This window comes from Chiloscyllium plagiosum, chromosome 35 (genome assembly GCF_004010195.1).
Source record: "Chiloscyllium plagiosum isolate BGI_BamShark_2017 chromosome 35, ASM401019v2, whole genome shotgun sequence".
Classification (NCBI taxonomy): domain Eukaryota; kingdom Metazoa; phylum Chordata; class Chondrichthyes; order Orectolobiformes; family Hemiscylliidae; genus Chiloscyllium; species Chiloscyllium plagiosum.
In genome coordinates this window covers 30,623,406-30,650,808 of record NC_057744.1, presented here as the reverse complement: position 1 = coordinate 30,650,808, position 27,403 = coordinate 30,623,406, and the positions used below count along the sequence as shown (strand labels likewise).

Genomic DNA, 27,403 nt, shown 5'->3' with positions numbered 1-27,403 from the left:
CCTTTAATATTTGAACTCCAGTAGAAGACTCTTTATATAAGTCTGAACAAAGTAAATCAGCTTCGTACAACCATCCAAGTGTGCATCGACTCTATTGAAAACAAGTCCAATTAATTCCACTCCCTACAATTTGTTTCTTCAAGTGTTTATCCAGTTCTCTACTGAGGGCTATTATTAAATCTGCATCTACTACCCTGTCAGGCTTTTGAATTCCAAATCCCAGCTATTTGTTGCATTTAAAAAAATTCTCATCTCCCCTGTAGCTGTAGAGTCAGAGTCATACAGCCCTTCCCTCCAACTCAATCATGCCAACCAGGTCTCCCAAACTAAACTAGCCCCATTTGCCAACATTTAGCCCATGTCCCTCTAAACCTTTCCTGTTCATGTACCTGTCCAAATGTCTTTTAAATGTTATAACTGTTCCTGCATCTACCACTTCCTCTGGCAATTCTTTCCACATATGAATGACTCAGTGTGTGAAAAAGTTGCCTGACAGGTCCCTTTTTAAACCTTTCCCCTCACATCTTAAAACTATGCACTCTAATTCTGAACTCCCTTACTCTCGAGAAAAGACTTTCTGTCCCTCATGTTTCCCTAGCACTTTTTCTATTGTGATAGTTCTTGTATTTATTTCCTCTCCTCCTTTTGCCATTTGATTATTTAATATTTTTAAATGCTGTTAGTGCCTTCTACTGTAAAGGCTGATGTAAAATATTTATTTCTTGGTTCAGCATTATTACTTCCCCAGTCTCTGACCAGCAGCAAGACAATGGTGTTTCGGGCTGACCTTATCTTTTCTGTGCTGGTGATAAGACTTCCTGTTCAGGTTGAGGGATGCAACCATCAGGGAGGTAGCTAAGAATGTTAATAGAAAGGCGCAGAAAGGCCAAGCCAGTGCCCCCTTGCTGTCAGTTTTATGGCATGTTTCCCTTTTGCAAATCACCTAGAATCCATAACCTCTGATTTCATTGATTATTCAATCATTTGGAAACTAATTCTGAACATAGCCCATTTCTGTAGTATTCCATTAAACACTTGTTCGTTCTTTACACCATGTAGTCTTTTTTTTAAATCATGGGGTCTTTCACCTGCTTAGTTAACAATAGGGAATGTACTGAAGAAAACTGATTGGAAATATATGGAATTACTCATAAGAAAACTACCCACGTTGTTCAGAGAACAGCAATTCATTTTGGATAACAAGGCAAAGACCTATTGGATGCTGCGTGTGTAATACTACCAGACTGCACATAAATGTGTAGAGCTTCATTATTCTTGAATTCAAACTGGCTGCAAACAAATTATAACAGGTTTCCTGCCTTTCGAATTGTTTCCTGAACTTGCACGTTATCTTCTTTTGTTCCTTGTACCAATGTCAATGCCTGGGTAACACTATCTTTGTGACAAGCAGCTCCCAAACCATTGCTTGGAGCGACCTAGCACTGCAGCACTGTTTCTGCACATGCATGCTAATGTGTCATATGGTGATGGTGCAGCCAATACACAGCCAGACAGTTCAGTTTTACCAAAATGCTTAATGATTGTAAGCGCTTGTACTAGCTTTCCTTCTAAGGAGAATAATCCCTTTTGAAGCAAATTGCAAACATTTCTGGAAATCATAATATATCAAAAGACTTGCATTTGTAAATTTTTTTGTGTTGATGATGTCTAATCAAGCTGTTTACTCAGCAATTACATTTGGAAAAACAAAACAAAAACAATGGATACTATGCTGAAGTGCTTAGCTTGTAAATAACATGTAACTCACACCAATCTTCAGTCTTTATTTCAAGTCCGTATTTGTGTTTCTTTAAAAATCTTTGTTCAGAATTAAGGAAGAGAAGGAGAAGCTAAGGGAAGCAGAAGAGAAAAGAATGCTTAAGCTGACTCAGCAGAGTGAGCTAATGGGTGAAAGTGAAAAGATTGCTCAGTTGAAGGAAGAAGAGAAACAAAAGAAAACTGAACAAGTCAAAGCCCAACGCAACAGGGAGAGCACCAGGTATACTGAGAATTTTAGGAGAATGATTTTTTATATAGTGACTGCAAGAGGAAGTAAATCCTGTGACCAAACTTTTCTTTGCTTCTCAGCTTTTTATTAGTGCAAGATGTATGTACAGTGTTTGAAACATATATTTTTAGTATCTTGCAGAGAATTCTTGCTGGAGAGTAGATTTTGGAGACTTGAACTGAAGGATTAATCAGTGTGTCCTGAAGTCTGCTACTGATTTCTCTTTAGACTTCAGTAATGGTAATCTGTTAGCTTTCCCTTATAAGTGAGGAAGTACTTCAGAAGTACTTGGGTGCAGTTTGGTAGTACATGTCAATTCGGATGCCATGAGCAGAGAACTGTTGAGTTAAGATTGGTCAAAAAGAAACAATCAGTTTAAACAATACTCCTAATTATAATTTCCAGTGAATGTTTCAGATAACATAAATGTAAAGTTTGACAAAAGAAAAATGTGTGACTAATCTCAGAGATGTGCAGTAGAGTAAACACTGTGTTGGAGCAAATTACTGCAGGTGCTGGAATCTGAACTAAAAACAAAAATTGCTGGAGATCACCGCAAGTCAGGCAGCATCTGTGAAGAGAAAGCAAGCTAACATTTTAGTGGGAAATTAAAAGAAATGGTGTATCTTAGTAATTTCAAACTTCACATTTCGCTTGGTAGAAAAGCAAGATCAAAATTATTAAGGAAGTAAATTAAGGTAATTGTATCATTTATGGAGGAATAAAATGTTGGTTATTAAAAACGGCAAGAGTGAACATCGTTAAAATTTGTCTGATTATGTGGAGCTGTATTAGGTAATGCAGAAACAAGTGGATTGTCTCAGAAGGGGGAAGAAAAAAAACTATAAAGAGATTTGGGATTCAAAGGCACATAGTTTACCAACTTAATTCGGAAGTAGAGATTTTTCAAATCCTTCAACAAAACATGTTAGTTTTTTTAATGAAAGTGTGTTTTTAATTGCAGTATAGTTGATCTTTTGGATCTGGCAATGAATATTGTAAAACGTATTGATTTAAGGAATCCATTATTAAGAAGAAAATAATCATTTGACCTTCTTCTAATACTGTGTTAAATAGATTCTTGAAAGTTGGGACAAATGGGCTTTGCCCGCAAAGTAGGAACTGTTTCACTAATTGATTTTGCATATAAGCTGGTGAGAAATAACCTCACATTTTTAGTCATTTATCAGTAACTTACAGCTGTGGCAAAAATGTTCCGCTATGTACACTTTAATTATATTGTGAGTTTTACATTATTACTTTCAATTTACTGTAGTTTTTAAGAATGTGAAATGCGTACAGTGCATATTGCAGTTGGATGGAGGGAAGGCCTGTATGTTTTAGGTTTAACTTTGATTGCTGTGCTGGAGAGAGGTTTTAATAAGTTGGTTAAAATTCTCTTTGAAAAATGAACCCAGCATTTTCTCTTCAGTGCTTTTCAATTTGTACAGCTAAAATAAAAATGAAAATATCAAACCTGTTAACAGTTGAAAATCAAAAGACTTGGGACTGACTCATCAGAACATTTGTCAAGCATTCACTAAGTGTAGATTATTTGGAATGCTGATGGACCTGGAGTATAGTATTTTTTGTTATATATGAACAATAAGAGGCTGAGTAATCATCTAATGATAAACTTTAGTTTTAATAACGAAGGAACGAGAGGTGATGGTGGATGAGTACAATTGAAGATATAGATGAATGTTAGGCAAATTGGAGTTGAGTATCTTCAAAATCACTAATAACAGGTTACCATTTCTTTTGACTGAATCAGCTGCCTTCTACTCAAGTTCTATTCAGTTGTATTTAACTTATTGCAGATATATAGAAGCCTTAAGAGTACAGATGATGGAGAAGATTAAATTGCAGAACACAGATCTACCTCCACTCTGTTGCTGTGGAACCGATTTCTGGGACTCCCATCCAGACAAGTGTGCAAACAACTGCGTCTTCTATAAAAACCCGAAAGGTACAAAAACTGGATTATGTTGCCTATTAGAATAAAATTTGTTTCCCTTAAATACTTCCTCTAAGAACTGTGGATACTTGCAAGTGATCTTTGATTTTATCTATCTAATGGCTGTGGGACAGAGAAATGCTGAACTCTGTATAACAATGTGTAAAAATATTGGAATTTCTGGATGAAATTTATCATGAAACATCTCTGATGAGTTGCTCATGGCTCTTCCATTTTAAGAATTGAAAGATTAGGTTGGGGTCTGCCTTTTCAAGGTTTCAGATACCTAAATTGCATCTTTATAAAGAGTATACCACATAGCCTCGTCCCTAGGAGGACAAATGGGGAAGTGGAGTTCTGGCTGCAACCAGATTAGCATGATATTTTTGAAAGAGACAGCAGAGTCTTAATTGATAAATGGCCTACCCCATCCTGAAGATCAGTTCTCTTTCACAAAATACTTTGTATGTCCAAAAGCCTAGTTTTTCACCAGGCTTCATGAGATACTATTATTGTGATGACCGACATTGCACCCTAAATTAAGAATATAACTTTGGAAATTGCTCAAAGTATAACATCGTGTAATGTTACAAAATATCTATCACGAGTGCTAGAAAAGACTGCTGTTATGAGAGACAGTGGCCGTCAAGGTGATTTCTGTCCTTTGAGGACATCGGAAAGATGTTGTGAAACTTGAAAGGGTTCAGAAAAGATTTACAAGGACATTGCCAGGATTGGAGAATTTAAGCTATAGGGAGAGGTTGAATAGGCTAGGGCTGAGGGGTGACCTTAGAGGTTTACAAAGTCATGAGGGGCATGGATAGGATAAATAGACAATCCCATTCCTTGGGATGGGGGAGTCCAGAACTAGACAGTGTAGGTTTAGGGTGAGAGGGGAAAGATATAAAAGAGACCTGAGGGGAAAGATATAAAAGAGACCTGAGGGGAAAGATATAAAAGAGACCTAAGGGGCAACTTTTTCACGCAGAAAGTGGTACATGTATGGAATGAGCTGCCAGAGGAAGTGGTGGAGGCTGGTACAATTGCAACATTTAAAAGGCATCTGGATGTGTATATGATTAGGAAGAGTTTGGAGGGATATGGGCCATGTGCTGGCAAGTGGGACTAGATTGGGTTGGGATATCTGGTTGGTATGGACGGGTTGGACCGAAGGGTCTGTTTCCATACTGTACATCTCTCTCATTCAATGACTCTATATAACAAAGTTGACCATTGCTTAAGACTTTATGGAACAACAATATCCTATCAATTATTAGGTACGCAGTCTGTGCAGTTTCAAGTCCAGTTTCAGGCATCTGAAGAACAAGTACTTGAGAACAGACATCTGTAATCAAACCAACTGAAAAGACAGGTTTCACTATATATTTATCATACGTGTTGTGGTTCTGTTCGCCGAGCTGGGAATTTGTATTGCAGACGTTTCGCCCCCTGTCTAGGTGACATCCTCAGTGCTTGGGAGCCTCCTGTGAAGCGTTTCTGTGATCTTTCCTCCTAGAGGCATGGCACTCATCCACAGATTCAATCAATAAGCACATCGACCTGGACCCAATATACCGGCCACTGCAACGGACAGCTGGAACTGACAACTGGAAGCGGCAGATTCAAACGACTACAAATGCCGGAGGAAAGATCACAGAAGTGCATCACAGGAGGCTCCCAAGCACTGAGGGTGTCACCTAGACAGGGGATGAAATGTCTGCAACACAAATTCCCAGCTCGGTGAACAGACCACAACAACGAGCACCCGAGCTACAAAACTTTTCACAAATTTATCATACATTTTGTCTCCCTACATTCCCCCCTTCCCCCACCCACAGTGTATGTCAAAGCACTACAGTCTGTATTATCTTCATTCGATGCTTGGGATGGACACTGTAGAAATACCTCAATGAAGAAGATTGCATCAGTGCATTTGTGTTCGGCGTGGAAATAATTCATCTGCAGTGGGACGCTAAATTCACTTTAGCAATTAATCTTCTCAAAAATGAGTCTATATGAAGATGTGTTCAGAAAATGTGTGTCTTTTTTTAAAAATAACAATTGGTTCATAAATTATTTTGCTGCTTTTATTTAATTGTATGAGAAATTGAGTTTTAAAAATTTTTAATCATTTTTCTGAAAATTTCAATTGAAGATGTAATGTTTGGTTACGTTGAAAATATATCTCAAGACAATTTTTAAGAAAAAGAATGGTGATTTCTAAATTGTCTAATTCTAGGAAAGGATAGTTTAACTACCAAATGCAAGAATCATTATTTGACAACTTACAATTGCGTACCTTTTCAATTCACTTTTTTTTTATTGCTTTTATTTTGCGTTCTTACTTGGTTTTCTAAATCTAGCCCCTTGTGGGGAGATGTCTAAATTTAAGAATGTTATCAATCTGCTAAAACCCTATTGTCCCCAGATGAATGTCGTCATTTACAGAATGTTCTCCACTAAATGCCACTCTAATTATTTTGCTGGGGAGAACATGATTGAGAGAGAGAGAGGTCAGGTGATGTGATACAGCCTTTTAAGTACATGGCAATTATCATCAACCTGCAATTTCCCCCCTCCAGGTTTATAAAGACTTTTAAGTTTACGTCTGCACTGGAAACTTATAGAAGGTCCTTGTCAGTAACAGTTAGATATCTGCTAGTTGTGAGGGACATTGGCTGTAAAGGTGTTTTCTGTCCTTTGAGAACATATAACAAAGTTGATCATTGCTCAGGCTTTATGGAGCAACAATACCTTATCAATTATTGGGTATGTATTTTAAATTAATGGTGTGAAATCTTTAAATTTGATTTAAACAAATCAAACATAACCTAGGACAATTTAAACTGGCCAATTTTTTTGTGTGATGCTATATTTGTTTCATTTGCTTTTGTTTTATTTATATTTGTTTTTTAAAGGCCAAGTTGACCAGTTATGTTGAAATACTCTTTTCCTGGAGTTTATTGGTCTCATCAATAAACAAGCAGGTTAATTTCAGGAAAGAGTAAATTTATATTTAGATTTGTATTGCTGGTGTCATTCTGTGAACTTGCTGTTTACATATTGATGCAACATATTGGCCAATAAAATAATTTTTAGAACACCTTGCCTGCTTAAAGAACATTTGCAAAAATGTCAGAGATAATTGGGGTTATGTTTATGCATTGACAAAAGATTGCTGCTTCATTCATGTATTTCATAAACACTTCCTGTGTTTTAAAGTCTTCAACTTAAATAGAGGCATTTGCAACTGTTTTAAAAAGGCAAAATTGGAGAACAATACTTCAAATTTCAATTTCCCCACATTATACCCATTTGCCACATCTTTGCCCTCAATTAACCTGTCAATTTTTCTTGCAATCATGTGCTCTTCACAGTTTGCTTTGTTTGTCATCAGCAAATTTGGAAACAGTACTATTTTATCATTTAAGTTATTTATATAAATTGTAAACAGTTGAGGCCTGATCCCTGTTTCACAGCGCTTGTTTTACCTTGCCAACCTGAAAATTACTCTTTTAGTCTATTTCTAATTAGCCAGTGTGTTTTAGTCTGTTTCTTCTATCCATGCCAATATGCTGACCCACGCCAGCTTTTATTTCTTAGAGTAACCTTTTGTAGCACCATATCAATTACTTTCTGAAAATCCAAAGGTACATCCACTGGGTCCCCTTCAGCACAATGATTTCAGTTTCACAAAAACATGTTAACTCTGCTTTATGATCTTGAACCTATCCAAATGCCCTGCTATAACTATTTTAAAAATAGTTTCTAACCTTTCCCCAATAGATATTCAGCTAATTGGGCTGTAGTTTCCTGCTTTCAGTCTGCCTCCCATTTTGAAAAAGGTGTTACATTCAATCTCTTGCAGTTAATGGGTCCATCCCTGAATCAAGAGAGTTTTGAAAAATTAAAATCAATGCATCAACTATCTGCCATATGTGCGAGTCAATGTGTGCGCATCAGTGTGTTAAGCGTTTTTTTTCTTTTTTGGTTGGCACAGTGGTTAGCACTGTTGCCTCACAGCGCCAGAGACCCAGGTTCAATTCCCACCTCAGGCGACACGTTCTTCCCGTGTCTGCGTGGGTTTCCTCCGGGTGCTCCGGTTTCCTCCCACAGTCCAAACATGTGCAGGTTAGGTGGATTGGCCATGCTAAATTGCCCGTAGTGTTAGGTGAAGGGGTAAAATGTAGGGCAATCGGTTTGGGTGAGTTGCGCTTCGGCGAGTCGGTGTGGACTTGTTGGGCCGAAGGGCCTGTTTCCACGCTGTAAGTAATCTAATCTCACCAACCACTTATTTTAATACCGTAGTGAGAAAATTGATAGCCTTACATCTGCTAAGGAGATGTGGAAAAGCACTCAACCACGGGTTGGGCGGGGCAGCATTTGTTCAGAAAAATTGGGGACATCTGTTCTTAGTGTCAATGGAACAGTGTAAATAAGGTGATAATATTTGTTCACTTGTGGAATGTGTGGCTGTACTTCCTTCTCATGCTGGAGGCGTGCATATTTCACAGTGGGATGTCTGATAAATAAGTTGTTGGTTTATATGAAAAAGTCAACAAAACACATACTCAACAGGAAAAGAATTTGTGATTTAATAAGCTGAGTGGAATATGCACGTAACAGAACAATTCTGATACATTTTTATGTATAACACACTGAGCAGATTTGAATTTATGAAGCTCAGCTCCCTCATCTTGACTGTTCTGGGAAGAGAATGTCTCATTACCCTTACAGGCTAGGAAAACACGAAGGCTGAAATTTGGAAGATGTTCACGTGTGAGTGAGAGAAAACATTTTTCTGTGAATTACATTCACTGACTGAAGTGTTCAAGGGACACAGAGAGAGACAGACAGGAAAGAAGCTGGTGAAAAGATTAACCTTTAATGGTCTGATTTGATATGGTGCTACAAAAGGTTATTAGCTGAGCCGTCTTGAATAGGTACTTTAACAATAGGATGATATCCATCAGGAACACGCAACCCATACCTCCAATAATTTGCTTGTCATTGATTGTGTCAAGAGTGTGGTACTGGAAAAGCACAGCAAGTCAGGCTTGTCATTCCTAATGTGAAGAGCTTATGCCTGAAATTTCGATTCTCCTGCTTCTCGGATGCTGCCTGACCTACTGTGCTTTTCCAGCACCACGCACTCAACTCTGATTTCCAGCATCTGCAGTCCTCGCTTTCTCCTAATGGATTGTGTGTTATTCCCTGGAGCTTAAGATCTGTGAATGTTATGAATTTAAGTTACATTTTGGGAATCTAAGATTTTAAAAGATACAGCCGATTTGTAGGCATTGATACTGGGCACGTTAGCTGAGCAAGGTAACCCCATAACCTTTTTCACATAGTTTAGGCTAGTCTCTCGTTATGATGTACTAGCCAAAGCAATTGACCATTTGGCCTGGCTGGATCAAGGTTTCCCACTTTGTGCATATAGATTAATTAATCAAATGTACTCAGACCTGTCAATGCGTTTCTCATCCTCTGCAAATTTTTGCCATTTTATTGTTGCTTATCTGATTAAGGACATATGGCGTTTTTGTAATTTTAAAATTCTGCATAAAGACAGCTTGTTTGGAGCAATAAGGGGAATAGCCTGAGGGAGGTCTTGGGGTAGAAACTGGCGCTTCTATTCTGCTAAAGGTTTTAAAACCTTAGCTCAAGCCTGGCTTGTAGGTATCGGTAAATAAAGGTAATAAACTAAACTGTCTGTAAGAGTTTTATATTCCAGACTACCACAGAGTATGATCTCCGGGAAGAACCGAGAGAGGGTACAGGTCGAGTCCGTCAGAGATTTGCTGAGCCGTCTTGAATAGGTACTTTAACAATAGGATGATATCCATCAGGAACACGCAACCCATACCTCCAATAATTTGCTCAGAACCAAATCTGATTTTCCAGAGTTCATCTCTCCCATCCAGTTATCATTGCTTCTGGGTGTTATTTATATCCTGTATGGTGTAGATTAGATTAGATTACAGTGTGGAAACACGCCCTTCGGCCCAACAAGTCCACAACGACCCGCCGATGCGCAACCCACCCATACCCCTACATTTACCCCTTACCTAACACTACGGACAATTTAGCATGGCCAATTCACCTGACCTGCACATCTTTGGACTGTGGGAGGAAACCGGAGCACCCGGAGGAAACCCACGCAGACACGGGGAGAAAGTGCAAACTCCACACAGTTAGTCGCCTGAGACGGGAACTGAACCCGGGTCTCTGGCACTGTGAGGCAGCAGTGCTAACCACTATGCCACCGTGCCGCCCACAAATCTAATCTAATCTAATCTGGTGCAGAGTGATGGAAAATATCTGGCCAATTCATCTGGTGTTCCTTTTTCTCATCTTCAGTCTAACTTTCTGTCAGCCTTTCTATAAACATGTTCCGGTCGCTACTTGCACCAAAATATGTCTTTACTATGAGATCATTCATTAATCCTATACCAGTTTAATACAGCTTGCTGTCGGGTCAGCTCCAAAACGTGCTGTTCTAAGAAACTGTCCTGAAAATATTGTGAACTCTTCCTCTAGGTTATCTTTGCCCATCTGAATTTTAGTCAATTTGCACATTAAAATCTCCCTTGATTATTGCCAAACATTTCTGAGAAGTTTTCATTATGGGGCATAAAGGAAGAAATAATATGGTTACTGTTAGATGACTTCTTGCCTTTATCATTTCTTCCCAAACTCCATTTCATCAGCTTCAAATATACATGTGTTCAGATACAGAGTTTTACCCTTTTACTCTCAATTTGAATTCCTCTCTTATCTGTTGGTTGACTATTAAATTATGATGGACAGTATGAATTTATCATTTCTTTTCATTGGCCTTGACTTTACGCTGACTGAGCACAACTTCCCAAATTTGATCTCCTGCTGCCCCACCCCGTCCCCCCCGTCCCAAACTTTTCATTTTAAAATCCTCTCTAGTTCATTAATCATACAATCGTCAAGGAAAATGGCCCATAATGTATAGGATCAGAAGTGGGCTATTGGGCTCATTCATTCTACTCTGCCATTCAATGAGATAATTTCCTGCATTATCATCCACCTCCCAAGTTTTTGTGCACCCACTAAACCGGTCTATAATTCTATGCAGACTATTTATGTCATCCTCGTCATTTAAGTCCTCACCTACTTTTGTGTTATTTGCAAATTTGACATTTGCTTTCCTCATCCAAGGGGTCATTAAGCCATTTGTAAATAATTATGGCCCCAGTATTGATTCATGCGGCATGCTAGTAGCCAGCCTGAAAACGTTCACCTTATTCCATCTCTCTGTCTTCTGTTAGCCAGCCAATCCCCAATCCATTGCTAATAAACTACCTGTAATACCATGAGCTCTTATTAAGTAGCCTAATGTATCGCACTTCATTATATACCATTGGAAAATCCAAATATATTCCATCCATCGCTTTCTCTTTATCTATTCTGCTTATTTTCTGCTCAAAGAATTCTAGTAAATTGGTCAAGCATGATTTTGCCTTCGTGAAGCCATGGGGATTCTTCTTGATCATGTTATGTCTATAGAAAGCACTGCTACTACATCCTTTTACAATGAAATCCAACATTTTCCCAATAACATGTTAGGTAACTATAGACCCGTGAACTCTTTTTTTTTTGTCTACTTCCCCTTTTAAATAAAGATTTTCCAATCTTCTGGGAAATAGCCAGAATCGAAAGATGTCTAAAAGATTACTACCACTACACCTGTAGCTAGTTCCTTTAATATCCAAGGATGCATCCTATCAGGTCCAGGAAACTTGTCTGTCTTTAGCCCCATTAGTTTTCCAAGCAATTTCAACTTTTGTCCTTGAATATTTCATAATTTTGGGATGCTAATAGTGTCTTCTCTTGTAAAGATTGATGCAAAGATTAACTTAACTCCTATGCTACTTCCAGGTTTCCCATTATTATTTCCCAGCCTTATTCTCTAAGGGGCTTATGTTCATTTTGGTTTCTCTCTCTTTAAAGACATTCCTGCTGTCTGTTTTGATATTATTTGCAAGTTTACCATCAAAGTTTTTTTTTCCTTTTTTGATTGCTTCCATTTGATTTTCACAATGCCCTGGGTAACCACCACTCTTATCGCATTAATTTTTTTTTCAATCTGATACTCTCCTTAAGTTCCCAGGTTAACCATGGTTGGCTTATTCCCTTCTTCTAAGCATTTTTCCTTTGGAATATAAATTTATCGTGAACTATGAGATTGCTTAACCTCTCTGTATAGACTGTTTGTCATCTTTAACATTTGCCTTCCCACCTGTTTTATGCCATCCACCAAATTGATAGTACATCTATTTGCCTTCTTCAAGTCAATTATATGTATTGTAAATAATAGAGGCCCCAACACTGAAATACATAGAAACATAGAAGATAAGAGCAGGACCCTATTCAATATAATTATAGCTGATTATAGAGTTCAATACCCTAATCCTACCATTTCCCTGTATCTCTTGACCATTTTAGCCACTAGAGCTATAATCTACCTCTTTGAAAACACAGTATTTTGGTCTTAATCACTTTCTGTGCTAATTAATTCCAGAGGCCCACCACACTCTGGCTGAAGAAATTTGCCCTCATCTCAGTTGTAAAATGTTTGTACTTTATCTGTAATGACCCCCGCCCCCCCAAGTCATTGAGAACATCAATCCATCCATATCTAACCTGTTCAATGATGTTAGAGTTTTGTAGTTTTCCATGAGGTCCCTTTGATTTTTTTTTAAATACTAGTGAATAAAATCCTAACCGTCTCAATCCCTAGTCATACATCAGTCCTCCCATCCCAGGAATCAATTTGTTAAACCTTTGCTACATTTGCTGTATAGCAAAAACATCCTCCTTCAATAAGGAGACCAAAACTGCACACAATACTCCAGATGTAGCCTCACAAATACCCTATATAATTGCAGCAAGACATCCTTGGTCATGTACTCAAATCCTCTCGCTATGCAGGCCAACATATCGTTTGCCTTCTTTACTGCCTGCTATACCTGCATACTTAATTTAAGCAACTCGTGCACAAGGATACCCAGGTCTCGTTGAACAATCCCCTCTCTCAATTTATAGCCATTCATATGATAATCTGCCTTCATATTTTTGCTATTAAAGTGGTAACCTTTCATTTATCCATGCTATACTGTACCTGTCATTCATTTGCCCACTGACTCTCAGCTTGTCCAAATCACACTGCAATATCTCTGCATTCTCATAGTTTCAACTTTCACCCAATTTTATTCTTAGGTAAATTGAGATATTGCATTTAGTTCCCTTATCTAAATCATTAACATAATATTGATCCTAATACTGATCCCTGCAGTACCCCACACTGTCCTGCCCCTGAACAATGACCAAATAAGACAATCCATCTCTAAGAGGTGTGATAGCCTCCTGATACAAAGACTCCAGGTAACACACCCCTTTCCTTGAAGCAGCACAGTATCTGTAATTCAGCACCCAGCTAGTAAACCCTGGATTGAAGCTGCTCGAGGTTCAAACACTGCTGACCTGTTTGCTGTGTGTCAAGTTAATATCCAGGAGTAGCCACATGCTACAACTGTGACACATTACCTGTCGTCTTATCCTCAACATGTTCCAAGAAAGTACTTAATTATTACATTCACCTTCATAATTAGTTATGTTTTTAGATATTTCATCAACCTGACTACCAGCTGCTATACTATTTTGAACATTAGAATTAGAATAAATGGTCATCACTTACCAGATATTCAACAATTAACCAGCTTCTTCTCCAGTGGCAGAGTAAGAATAAATTCCTTGAAACTGAAATTTAGGCAAAGGAAAAAGCAAAGTACCCCTCACCCCCTCCTCCTCCTCCCATGAAGCTAATTCCATAAATATGAGCTTGCGGTTATTGATTGGTAAATACACTAAAAGGTGTGATTGTAAATAAATAGTGGGAAAGGTGAGAAAATGATTTCAGCAAAAATGGTGGAGGACATTTAAGGAACTGAATATCCAACTCCTAACATATACCTAAAAGTTCAGTATTTATTCCAAATATAAAGTACAGTCTGTACATACCTAATCCAGTACTCTCTGGTCCAACAACCTCTGTTGACCGTTATGTTCTGAAGAATAAACTCCACAGTACTTTGGTTTCCACTGTCCCAGAATTAGACTGGCAGTTAAAGAATTCATCAGAATTCCTTACAATAACTCTTTCATCTCATTTGCTATTGTACAGTATTTCTAAAACAAGTTTTAAAATTTTTGTGCTGATCCCAATAGGTAAACTACCAAGGACTGGCAAATTCTGGGATCTGCCAAGTCCCCACGCCAAGACTGCCCGCTTCCATCTGTTAATTGCGAAGCATTCAGCCACATGTTATTTGCACACAACACAACACAGGATGTGTTTGAGCAACTTACCCATAATGGCAGTGTTTGAGTAAAAGTTACGCTTTGCCCATTGAATTCAGATCAGCCATTTCTAATAACTCCTCTACATGGACAAGAAAAACATTTGACAAATGTTCTCATCTTCAGTAGGTGGCTAGGGGCAAGAGTGGTATTTTCCACCACTGCTAGTATGTGGTATTGGACTAGAGGTAGTTCCAAAGAAGAGGCGGACTAGACTTGAAACATAACATTGTTTCTCAATGGACAGACACTGCCAGATCTGCTGAATTGCTCTTGCATTCTGTGTTTGTTCCAGCATCCATAGCCTATATTATTGGTGTTGGGGAAATTGCAGAATTTTGTTGTCACCAATCCTAGTTTTTATACTGTGCCTAGGACCTTAGTAGTTTTCAGTGGTAGATGTAAAACCAGTAGAAAGGCACTGGGCTTAGTTAACAATATGGCATAATAGCGATGTAGTTTGCGCTGCTATTAATTTACAATTCTTTAGAATCCTCTGATTCCAACAAAGACTGTGATGACCTCAGATTAGGTGGAGCTATTACTTTTTCTGAACTTTATGCAACATGTTCCCCTTAAGCTTTTTCCTCTGAGTTAACCAATTTTTAGATTAGCCAATACCTCATTTCTGACTTCACAAATGCAGGCAATCTGGATATTCTTCCAGAATGCATTTTCTTCAACCTTGAAAGAATGGTGGGACTTTTGCTTGAGGACTGTTGACCCTGTTTCTAACCTGTGTACTTTTATTTACTTTAAAAGATCAGATTAATACTCTTATGGACCATAGAGCTACTCTCTCATTATACAGACATGACAAGTGGTAGTTAAACCTGAGGGTCATCACACCCAAGATGAGAGTAGTTGTTGAGAAGCAGAGTCCTTCATGGTACCTTCAACTAGTGCAGGAATTTGAACTCTGTTAGCGCCATTCTGCATCACAAACCAGCCATCCAACTAACTTAGCTAACTGATATGTGCTCTATAGAAATAAGTAATATATTCCTTGCAGTATCTTAGATTTTTGCACACGATAATATCTTTCTGATTGAAATAGCTATTCTCTTTTTGGGAGTTATCTTGGAAGCTTAGACCAGGCAATTTGTTGTTCTTGTAGTTTCTCTCAATTTGTTGGTCAGGTTTCATGTCTTTAGTCACTCTGTGGTTGTTTGGTGAAGTAGATTTTTTTCAGACTCTATCACTTTTCTGAAAGATTAGATTATTCACTCAACAATGACATTGGCTATTCTGTTTCAGAAGATAAGAACACTGATTATTTCCACCAGTCCTGTAAAGTCTGTTACTTCCTTCCTGTTGATAAAGTGAAAGAATTCTCTTCTTCAAACATACTTAATCCCATTCAACTTTTTCTTCTGTTTGGAATCTGCCATGAGTTTCAGAAACCCAATTAAATCTTCAATTGGTTACCTCTTGACTAGTTCATCAGTTATGGTTTGTTCCTGGGCCCATTGCTTACTGAGAATCCATCAATCTCCTTCAACTCTCCTGATGAACTTGAGGATAAAACATGCATGCAGTCTCAAAAGTGAAGATTTTGACTGGGAACAGTAAAAGCATTTTCAATTCTCATGCAAGTATTGCATTGTAATTTGTAGTATTCCTACGCTTTTCAGTTATTCTGCTTTCACCATGTAATCTCATCTCGAGACAATAACTGCTGCTCATTCCACCATAGAAACTGGTCTGACAGGTCGATAACACTTGCTCTTGTATCAATTAACGGGATGTCCATTGACAAGACAAATTGTTTTTCCAGCATCACACTTTTCAACCCAAAGACAAATTCTGTGTCGGCTGGCTCATCTGGTTGGGCAGATTTTCTTCATAATGTCTGATGTATTTTCTCCAATAAAAGTATTGTTTGATGTGGGCACCTCTTTTAATGTTGGTGGCTGCTTGTGACTACCAGCATGTCTGCTGTTCTGAAACTGTCTTATCTCTGCACATTTTCTAGGAGTGACCTATAATTTGTAACATTCTTTTATCCACGTTTGGACATTGTATGTCTGAGGCCTCTTGATGCACAGCACTAACAGGTTCTCAGTTCAGGTTGTAATTTTGCCCACTGAGCTGGTAGGTTTGTTCTCAGACATTTAATCCCCATGCTAGGTAACATAATCAGTGAGCCTCCGGTGAAACGCTGGTGTAACGCTGGTGTTCTGTCCCGCTTTCTATTTATGTGCCTTGATCTGTTACGGTGGGTGATATCATTTTCTGTTCTTTTTCTGAGAGGTTGATAAATGGGTTCAAAATCAATGTGTTTATTGATGGAGTTCCGGTTTGAATGCCAGGCCTCGAGGAATTCCTGTGTGTGTCTCTGTTTAGCCTGTGCTAGAATGGATGTGTTGTCCCAGTCAAAGTGGTGTCCTCCTTTATTTGTGAATGGATACTAGTGATAGTGGGTCATGTCTTTTGGTGGCTAGCTGGTGTTTGTGTATCTTGGTGACTGGTTTCTTGCCTGTCTGTCAGATGTACTGTTCATTGCAGTCCTTGCAGGGTATTTTATAAATGACATTCATTTTGTTGGTTGTTTGTACAAGGTCCTTGAGGTTCATCAGTAGCTGTTTCAGTGTGATGGTTGGTTTGTGTGCTACCATGATGCCAAGAGATCGAGTAGTCTGGTAGTCATCTCCAAGATGTCTTTGATGTATAGTAGTATGGCTAGAGTCTCTGGGCATGTTGTGTCTTGTTTGGATTTGTTGTTTAAGAATCAGTGGATTGTGTTCATTGTTCTTGAATACACTATTTTTCTTCTGCTTGTAGTTCCTGGGTACTGCAGTGTGTTGTGACCTGTTTAAATAACGTCCAGGTGCAGCTCTGTTAGTGGGTATTGGGATGATTGCTCCTGTCGTTAACTATCTGGTCTGTGTGTGTTGCTTTCCTGTGGACGCTGGTCTGCAGTTCTCCATTGACTGTTCGTTCCACAGTGACATCTAGAAAGGGGAGTCTTGTTGTGCTCTTCCTCTTTGGCAAAATTTATGCCAGCAAGGATGTTGTAAATGATATTGTAGGTTTCCTCTAATTTGTTCCGTTTCATGATGAGAAAGGTGTCATCCACATAGTGGACCCAAAGCTTGGGTGGATCGTGGACAGGGCTGTTCGTTTGAGTCTCTGCATTACTCGTTCTCCTAAGAATCCTGATATTGGTGATCCTATGGGTGTCCCATTGATTCGTTTGTAAGTCTTTTCATTGAAGGTGAAGTGGGTAGTGAGGCACAGGTCTACTTGTTTGAGGTTGCTGCCCTTGCTGATGGAGTTGGTGCTGTCTGGAGTTTGTCCTTGGATCGTCTAGTAGTGAGGCCAGTGTTTCTTTGGCCTGGCTGATGTTAATTGATGTAAATAGAGCCGTAACGTCGAAGGAGAATTGCAGAGATGTGGACAAAAAGAACTTCTTAGCAGCACTGGAGTCAACCCTGAAAGACAATGCAATCATGGAAGAAACTCAGCAGACCATCAGACAGACAGTAGCACCAACACTAAGCAGGAAGATAGAAGGGACACCCTCAACACAGGAAAGGAAAGCCCAGAAGGATTCAGAAGAGACAAATCTTGTAATCCTATCTGCAGACAAAGGGCACATGACCGTCATCCTAAATAGAATACAGTACATTGAAAAGGTGAACTCACTGCTCACAAATATCCACACCTTCCAACAGGTGGCGATAGACCCAACTCCACAGCTAGAAAACTATCACAGCAGCACTGAAGAAACTCCATAAATCAGGCGAGATTAACAAGACAGATTTCCAAAGAAAGAAACCTGATGGATCACATCCCGCTTCTAAGGATTATCTAAGGTACAAAACCAGGGCCCCCCCAGATGGATCGTCTCACTCCCTGGCACACCAACATACAGACTAGCAAAGGAACTTCACCGTAAACAGATACACCTAGTAGAACACTCCTGCCACTCCATCCACTCCACCCAAGAATTCCTGAACATCATCAAGATACCAAGATAGAAGAGGGCAAAGTCATAGTCTCCTTCGACCTAACAGCTCTTCACATCAATTAACATCACCCTAGCCAAAGAAACTGACCTCACTACTAGACAATCCAAGGACACAAACACCAGACAGCACCAACTCCATCAGCAAGGACAGCATCCTCAAGCTAGTAGACCTGTGCCTCACTACCCACTTCACCTTCAATGAAATGACTACAAACAAATCAACGGGACACACATGAGATCACCAATATTCTTGGCAGAAGCACTAATGCAGAGGCTCAAACAAACAGTCCAACCCAAGCTTTGGGTCCACGCTGTGGATGACATCTTTGTCATCATGAAACGGAACAAATTAGAGGAAACCTACAATATCGTTAACAAGATCCTTACTGGCATAAAGTTCACGAAAGAGGAAGAGAACAACAGACTCCCCTTCTTAGATGTCACAGTGAAATCAACAGTCGACAAAGAATTGCAGACCAGTGTATATAGGAAAGCAACACATAGACCAGATACTCAACTACAGAGCATATTCATGAACAACAGGTACCCGATGAACACAGTCCACTGATTCTTAAACAACAAACCCAAACAAGAAGACACAACATGCCCAGAGACTCTAGCCACACTACCAAACGTCAAAGACATCTTGGAGATGACTACCAGACTACTCTGACCTCTTGGCATCACGGTAGCCCACAAACCTATCAACACACTGAAACAGCTACTGATTCTAAAGGACCCTCTACCAGCAACCAAAAAAAATGTCATTTGCAAGGACTGTAACAAGCAAATGCAGGAGGTCACAGTGGATCAGGCAGCACATAGATGGAGGGAAGGCAAGCTGACATGTTGAGTCTAGATGAGCTTATCGGAGCGCCTAAAACATTTTGACATATGTCTGATAAACCAAATGGCATAGGAACAGGAGCGCATTTAATACCAGTCAAATGGATAAAGTGGTGCTGGAAAAGCACAGCAAGTCATGCAGCAGCCGATGAAAACCGACGTTTCGGGCAAAAGCCCTTCATCAGGAAAGCTGCTGTGCTTTTCTAGTACCACTCTAATCTTGACTGTAATCTCCAGCACCTTCAGTCTTCTTCACCTTTGCCCACTTCAATATATGTCATCCACAGTATTCCCATAACCCTCTATGCCATTGATAATCAAAAATATATCACTATGCTTTAAACAAACAGACTGAGCTGTCATAGCCTTTGGGATGCATTCACTACCCTCTGAGCAAAAACACGACTTCTCCTCCTCTCAGCCTTAAGTGGCCTCCACCTGATTTTTAAAGGGTGCCCCTTGGTTCTAAATATCATCCCTGCACCAATTCATCAAGTATTTCACACAGTTCAATTCCGCGCGTTTCTTATAGTATGCAAAAATCTGATAGATCAAAATGGAGTACAGTTCTCAATGTGCCTTCGGCCGATAGAAAATCAAATGCATTTTGATGCAGTGAGTGAGTGAGTCATCAACGTTGCCCATCCCTTGGCGAGAAAACGCCAATCACCGCTTTAGCTGGAGAGGGAGATTGAGATTTTTTGATCTGAGCTCCACCCAGTGTGAGCACTGCACCCGTCAGTTTCATTGGTTTGCTCTCTCGTCACTCTCCGGAGGGTCACATGCAGCTGGAAGTGGCAGCGCTCTGGGTCTGGGCTGCTTGTTCAGGGAGCTGACCTATCGATGACAGCATTCATGTGATTAAATTCTTCCCCCCCCTCAGCTGATCAGTCCCGGAAGCGTTCCGCTGTGTAACATATGTCACCTTGCCCTGCGGTTGGCTACATGATGCATTGTTTCCATGTAATTTGTTACATCATCCGGGCCGGATGGAGACTGGAGTAGTTTTAAACCGGGAGCCCTCAATCCCGGACTCCCCAAGACCATTCCCCGGGCCGCATTTACTGAAACCGACAAAGTGAGACCGGGGGCTCCTTGTGGAGTTTACCAGCTCGGGTCCTGGCTTGTTCTGTCGTGTCGTTTTAACACGGAAATCAACATCGTTACCGACTGAATCATGGCAAGGGCTGCCATACCTCCAGGAATCCGCTGTATTCAGGCGTTTTCCAGAGACAGCTGGTAAGGATTGTGTACGATATTATACCTAGTCGGGTGTCCTGGTGAAACCGGGGTTGTGTTGCCCGGTAACTGAGTCTTTAGACAAAATGCATTCCCTCCCCCCACTGGCCCTTCAACTCCCATTCCAGGCAAGAAACAAAGCCATGGTCTTTGTGTGTCGCTACATTGTGTGACCGTCCCTGTCTTGTCTGTCCATCTTCCTTTTGCCAGCAATATAATTTCCTCGGCTCTGTGCTTTTGTTACTTATCTGGTGCGAATCACTCCCTTAATAGCTGGCTCGCAGAGTCTGCAAGTTTTACTTCTGTCTGCAAGCGGGTACCACCTTTCACTGTAGTTCCTGAGCTCCCTCCTCGCCTGTCATTACCTGCTGCCATGCTCCTTCTCCTTATCCTCTCCCACAGTACCATGACCTCTCTCCTTTTCAATCGTGCGTTCATTTGTTCAAACCACTTTCTTTTCCCACTGTATAACAGTCATTGCAACGATTTTCTCCTGTCCAGTTTTCTTGCTAAGTTTCAGATCTTTAGTACGAGTTCTCCTAATCAATTCAGCCAACTGTTTCTTCCTGACTTCCAAAGATAATTTTGCAAAATTGTACAGTGTTGTAATAAAAGCAAAACACAGCAATGTGTTGGAGATCTGAAATAAAACAGAAGGTGTGGAAGAAACTCACCAGGACTGGAAGCATTGTGGAGAGAGGAAGCTTTTGAGTCCAATATGAGGGGTCACAATTTCAAGATTGTCAACACGAGAGCTAGGAGTGAGAGCAGGAGAAACCTCTTTACTCAGAGAGTTGCTAGGGTTCGGAAAGTGCTGCCTGGTGGTTCAGTGGTTAGCACTGCTGCCTTGTAGCGCCAGGGACCTGGGTTTGATTCCAAACTTGGGCGAAGGTCTGCGTGGAGTTTGGACATTTCCCCCATGTCTCCGGGTGCTCTGGTTTCCACAGTCCAAAGATGTGTAGGTTATTTGAATTGGCCATGCTAGATTGCCCATAGTGTTCAGGGATGTGTAGGTTAGGTGCATTAGTCGGGAGTGGTGGGGGGGAGGGGGTGGATGGGGAGATGTAACGTTGTAGGGGAATGGGTCTGGGTAGGATACTCTTCAGAGAGTCTGTGTGGCCATTTTTGGCCAAATGACCAGTTTCCGCACTGCAGGGATTCTATGGGAGAGCGTTGTACTCTTGCTGTCTGATTATATATGACATGTAAAATCAATGATGTCTGAGGCTTGGTGATAAATTAGCTAGCTGGTGAGTTTGTGCTGCGGAATGATGTCAACAATCCAAGTTCAGTCCCAGTGCGAGCTCTGTGAGCTCATTGAGATTGACTTGCCTTCCCTTGCCGTAGCCTTGTGCCCCTCAAGATGCATAACCACTCCCCTCGCTCAAATGGAGGGCAATGTTTTTTGTGCGCAATGGCTAATAATGTACCTACACCATTGTTGTGATAATGCAGAATACGGCAGGCATTTAGAACTTTTCATGCTCTTCAGTTTTTCATCTATTCGAGATGTGTTACAGCTGTGTGTAGCACAATTTCTCAGTCAAATGTTTGTGTGGTATTATGATGTGTAATTGTGTCTAGTCTTTCATTTGACTTTGTCACCTTTTTTAAAAGAATAGGTTGCTACAAGTTTAGAAATGCAGAGAAGCAATTTTATTTTTAATCAGTATCTCATTTGTATGTTGTCTGTTAAAGCATAGATCCTGAGTGGTGTTAACATGTTAGATGTGGAGAAGATGTTTTCTCTTATGGGAGAATCTGATTTTGTACTGATTTTAAAAAACAGGGACACCCATTTAGGCAATGGATTCATCCCTAGCATTTTAGTATGCAAATGTACGCAGGGGTTAGCATTCTCAGCACCAGGGACTCAGGTTCAATCCCAACCTCCAGGCGACTGTATTTGTGGCGAATGCACATTCTCTCCATTTCTGTAGGTTTCCACTGGGTGCTTGGTTTCCTCTCATTGTCCAAGGATGTGTAGGTTAGGTGGACTGGCTGTGGGAAAGGCTAGGAGGTGTGATCTGGTTGGGATGCTAGTCGGAGTGTTGGTGTGGTATCAATGGGCTGAATGGCCTGCTTCCATACTGCAGGGATTCTGATTCAAAATGGATGAGAAGTTTTAAGAGTCACAAGTCTCTAGCACACACTCTGCTTCTGACCCCTTCTTCAGGAAGGGAGAGTCTCTCTGAATAATTTTTAGTCCGATGGATACGTTTGCTAAACTTTCCACTCCCTTGCTTATCGGGTGGGCAGAAATGTAGGTTTGAGGTCATTCTCCACAGTCATAATGTTGTTAACTGGTGAAGCGGGTTTGAGGGGCTGAATGGCCTACCTCTAGTTGTGTTTAAAGACTAAACTGCATTGGAAATGGTCTAGCTCTCTGGCGTGTTGCTCAGCTCTGCTTTGCTTCCATTGGGTTGGACTGAAATGGCAGACCTTGGATAATTTGGGCGTAATACCATTTGCAGCAGAATTTCAGGTTATAACATAAAAGCAACTGTGTCTGATGTCTGTATTCCTTAAATTGAAATAAGAATAGTGAAAGTCTTTTTTTGGTTGACAGGCAACAGAACTGAAACTGCTGACATTACATGCTCCTGTTCTCTTGAACCCATCCCCTCTTCAATTGCTTTCCTCTGTTATTGAGTCATCTACAGTTTGACATTAGTCACATGAAATAGGATATCTGAAAAACTGTCAGAGCTGTATATATAACTTTACATTATATTAACTACTTCATCCCTGGCATTTTAGTATGCAAATGTTAACAACATGTTCATTTAGCTTAAATTTGTAACATTTTAAATTGAAGTAGTATTGTATTTATACAACAACCATTCACAACCTCAAGCATGTACCACAAGTAATTCAGAAGTATTTTTTAAAACGTTATTAAGTCTTGTCACTTTTATTGTATCCAAGGATATTTTGACCACATTGAAGTCAACAATAAAAAGGCCATTGGTTAATATGATCTGACTATGTTTACACTGCAAGTCTGTGGAAGTAATTTGCAGTTGAAGTATTAGAATTCAGGAGGAGTAGGGGTTAATTAGAGTCATAGAGATGTACAGCATGGAAACAGACTCTTCGGTCCAACTCGTCCATGCCAAACAGATATCCCAACCCAATCTAGTCCTACCTCCCAGCACCCGACCCACATCCCTCCAAACTGTTCCTATTCGTATACCCATCTAGATGCCTTTTAAATGTTGCAATTGTACTAGCCTTCACTACTTCCTTTGACCGCTCATTCCATACACTTACCATCCTCTACATGAAAAAGGTACGCCCAGGTCTTTTTTTTTAATATATATATCTTTTCCCTCTCACCCTAAACCTATGCCCTCTAGTTCTGGACTCCCCCACCTCAGGGATAAGAACTTGTCAATTTACCCAATCCATGTCCCTCATGATTTTATAAACCTCTATAAGATCACACCTCAGCTCTGACTCTCCAGGGAAAACAGCCCCAGTCTATTCAACCACTCCCTTTAGCTCACATCTTCCAACCCTGGCAAAATCCTTGTAAATCTTTTCTGAACCCTGGCAACATCTTTCTGATAGGAAGGAGACCAGAATTGCATGCAATATTCCAGAATTGCCTTAACCAATGTCCTGTACAGCTGCAACATGACCTCCCAACTCCTGTGCTCAATACTCTGACGAGTAAAGGAAAGCATACCACACGCCTTCATTATTCTATCTGCCTGCGAATCTACTTTCAAGGAGCTATGAACCTGCATTCCAAGGTCACATTGTTCAGCAACACTCCCTCAGACCTTATCATTTAAGTGTATAAGTCCTGTTAAGATGTGCTTTCCCAAAGTGCGCACCTCGCATTTATCTAAATTAAACTCCATCTGCCACTCCTCAGCCCATTGGCCCATCTGATCAAGATCCCATTGTAATCTGAGGTAACCACCTTTGCTCTCCACTCCACTTCCAAATTTGGTGTCATCTGCAAATTTACTAACTATACCTCCTATGTTCATATCCAAATCATTTTTATAAATGACTAAAGGTAGTGGACACAGCACTGATCCTTGTGGCACTTCACTGGTCACAGGCCTCGTCTGAAAAACAACCCTCCACCACCACCCTCTTTCTTCTACCTTTGAGTCAGTTCTGTATCCAAATGGCTATTCTCCTTGTATTCCATGGGAAACCTTGTTGAACGCCTTACTGAAGTCCGTCTACTGCTCTGCCCTCATCAATCTTCTTTGTTACTTCTTCAAAAACTCAATCAAGTTTGTGAGGCATGTTTTCCCATGGACAAAGCCATGTTGACTATCCCTAATTAGTCCTTGCCTTTCCAAATGCATGTACATTCTGTCCCTCAGGATTCCCTTCAACAATTTGCCCACCACTGAAGTCAGGCTCACTGGTCTATAGTTCCCTGGCTTGTCCTTACCACCTTTCTTAATAATGGTACCACATTAGCCAATCTCCAGTCTTGCAGCACCTCACCTGTTAGCTTCCCACAGAGTTCTAGGGTACACCTGATCAGCTCCTGGGGATTTATCCACTTTTGTGTTTCAAGACATCCAGCACTTCCTCCTCTGTAATGTGGACATTTTTCAAGATGTCAACATCTATTTCCCTACATTCTATATCTTCCTTGTCCTTTTTCACAGTGAAACACTGATGCAAAATACTCATTTAGTATCTACCCCCCCATCTCCTACAGCTCTACACAAAGGCCACCTTGCTGATCTTCGAGGGGCCCTATTCCCTCGCTTGTTACCCTTTTGTCCTTAATGTATTTGTAAAAACCCATTGCATTCTCCTTAACCCTCTTTGCCAAAGCTGTCTCATGTCCCCTTTTTGCCCTCCTGATTTCTCTCTTAAGTATGCTCCTACAGTCTTCAGACTCTTCTAAGGATTCACTCGATCTATCCTGTCTACACCTGATATGCTTCCTTCGTTTTCTTGACCAAACCCTCAATTTCTTTAGTCATCCAGCATTCTCTATACCTGCCAGCCTTTCCTTTCACACTAACAGGAATATACTGTCTCTGCACTTGAGGGAAGTGGCTGAAGGTCTTGTCAGAAAGATGGATTTTCGTTGGGAGGTGGGTAGCCAGGCAAAGACGATTAAGGAGCAAAAACAAGCCTGAGGTGGAAAGTGCTTGAAGGTTCTTAGGAGGTGTGTTTTTAACGCATGTCCCAATAGAGGTGAATTAGTGCTGAAGGTTGTGGGTGTATTGTAATATTAACAACTCTTAGCAGTTGGAATATCAAAGTCTAGGGCTTCTGGAATTACATAATATTGCTAACTTTGCATTTGTGGAAGTGGGACTGATTTCAGCAGAACTGAAGCCAACTCTTTATTATTCAACTTTCTCTAATGATTTCTGTTAAGTGGACTTTCCCCTCTACTTGTGGCTTTTAACATCAAACCTGGAGTCACCAAATTACTACACATTCGCTTCTCTCGATCAAATATAGTGCTGCAAGTAATGAAAATTGTCTTTTAAAATTTAAAGTTTATTCTTTCATGAAATGTCGATATCATTTGTCCAAGAGAGCAGTTAAGACCCAACTGCGTGTTGTCATATGTAGGCCAGACAAAATGAGAGTGACAGATTCCTTTCTCTAAAGGTCATTAGTTAACCTGATGGGTTTTTACAACAATCAGTTGGTTATGTGGTTACCATTAGACTAGCCTTTCACTCCAAATTGTTATTAAATTCAAGCATTGCCATCTGCCATAGTGAGACTTGAACCCATGCCCTCAAACATTAGCCTCGGGTTCTGGAATACCAGTCTGTTGACTTAACCACAAAGTCACCATTTCTCCAATACATTGCTCATCCTGCACAGGTTCCATATCCTGGCTTTGCAACTGAAGAAAGATTATATATTGGAGCTGAATCAATTTCTTTCAGTCTAATTGTGTTTTTTTTTTATATAAATAAGAACTAATTAAACATAGAACTATATGTTTAAGGGGCCATTAATTCTTTCTTGTGGAGCGGAAGGTGAATTTTGCACAGAATAATAGCATGAAGTTTCATTGATGAGACTGAAGCTGTGTCAAGGGGTCAGTACTGACTGACCGAATGCTCCTGACTGGTGCATTGGTGTAGTTTGCCTTCAGTGTCCAAGCATTCCTTTTGAAATGTTTGTTTGGTGACTATTTTCAGGCATTGACATTTTGCCAGTCTCCGTGCCCCTGAATTTTATAAACACATGACCAGAACCCGTGAACATTTCCGTGGGAATAGGTTCGAGGAGGAACAGGAAATCTAAAAGTTGTGATTTCAGGATCCGTTCGCTTTGGAAACTTGGTACTGCATTTTCTGTTTAAAAACAAATCTTTTGTAATTTGTTGATCTACCAAGATAGTGAAAAGTGGGATTTTATGTGTTCGACAGGAAGATCGTACCGTACAGAGTGCATCGGGGTAGCAGCACAAAGTGCAGAACAGTGTTACAGCCACAAAAAGAATGTACCATTTGAGAGTTCTGTTCAAAAGTCTGAATAGTGTTTTTGAATTTGTATATTTATTCAAACTTTCTTCTTCTGCCTGATAGAGGAGAGTATAACCGGAGTGGGAGGGGTCTTTGATTATGTTGGTTGCTTTTCCAAGGCAGTGGGGAAGTATACATGCAGGTCTGAATTTGAAGGTTGAAAGTTTAACTCCAATTCCAGAGCCTTGAGGACACATCCAGGCTGATGTGATGCTGCACTCAGTACTGCCAAGATAGGAATATTGTTGGACTCGTGAAGGTCTGTAATCATGCTGATTAGGAGAAAGTGAGGACTGCAGATGCTGGAGATCAGAGTCGGGAAGTGTGGTCCTGGGAAAGCACGCAGGTCAGGCAGCAACTGAGGAGCAGGAGAATAAAGGTTTCAGGCAAAAGCCATTCATCAGGAATGACACTTGTGAGCCGAGGGAGGTGAAGAGATAAATTAGGTGGGGTGGGGCTGGGGAGGAGGAGGAGTGGGGGGGGAGGAGGTGTGTGGGGGAAGG

At 40.3% G+C, this 27,403-nt stretch overlaps 2 protein-coding genes across 3 annotated transcripts in view; both read left to right on the top strand.

Annotated features, from left to right (window-relative positions):
* Positions 1–7,068, top strand: part of ccdc15 (coiled-coil domain containing 15) — a 32,014-nt gene extending 24,946 nt beyond the window's left edge. For both annotated transcript variants that reach the window (XM_043676862.1, XM_043676861.1), the window contains 3 exons: positions 1,829–1,999; positions 3,829–3,977; positions 5,804–7,068. In XM_043676862.1, the coding sequence (XP_043532797.1) occupies positions 1,829–1,999; positions 3,829–3,977; positions 5,804–5,919 (436 nt within the window). In that variant the 3' untranslated portion in view covers positions 5,920–7,068. The remainder of the gene's footprint in view (positions 1–1,828; positions 2,000–3,828; positions 3,978–5,803) is intronic.
* A 12,888-nt stretch (positions 7,069–19,956) lies between these two features.
* Positions 19,957–27,403, top strand: part of slc37a2 (solute carrier family 37 member 2) — a 71,296-nt gene continuing 63,849 nt past the window's right edge. Inside the window, exon 1 of the mRNA XM_043676863.1 lies at positions 19,957–20,418. Coding sequence (XP_043532798.1) covers positions 20,357–20,418 — 62 coding nt within the window. The 5' untranslated portion in view covers positions 19,957–20,356. The remainder of the gene's footprint in view (positions 20,419–27,403) is intronic.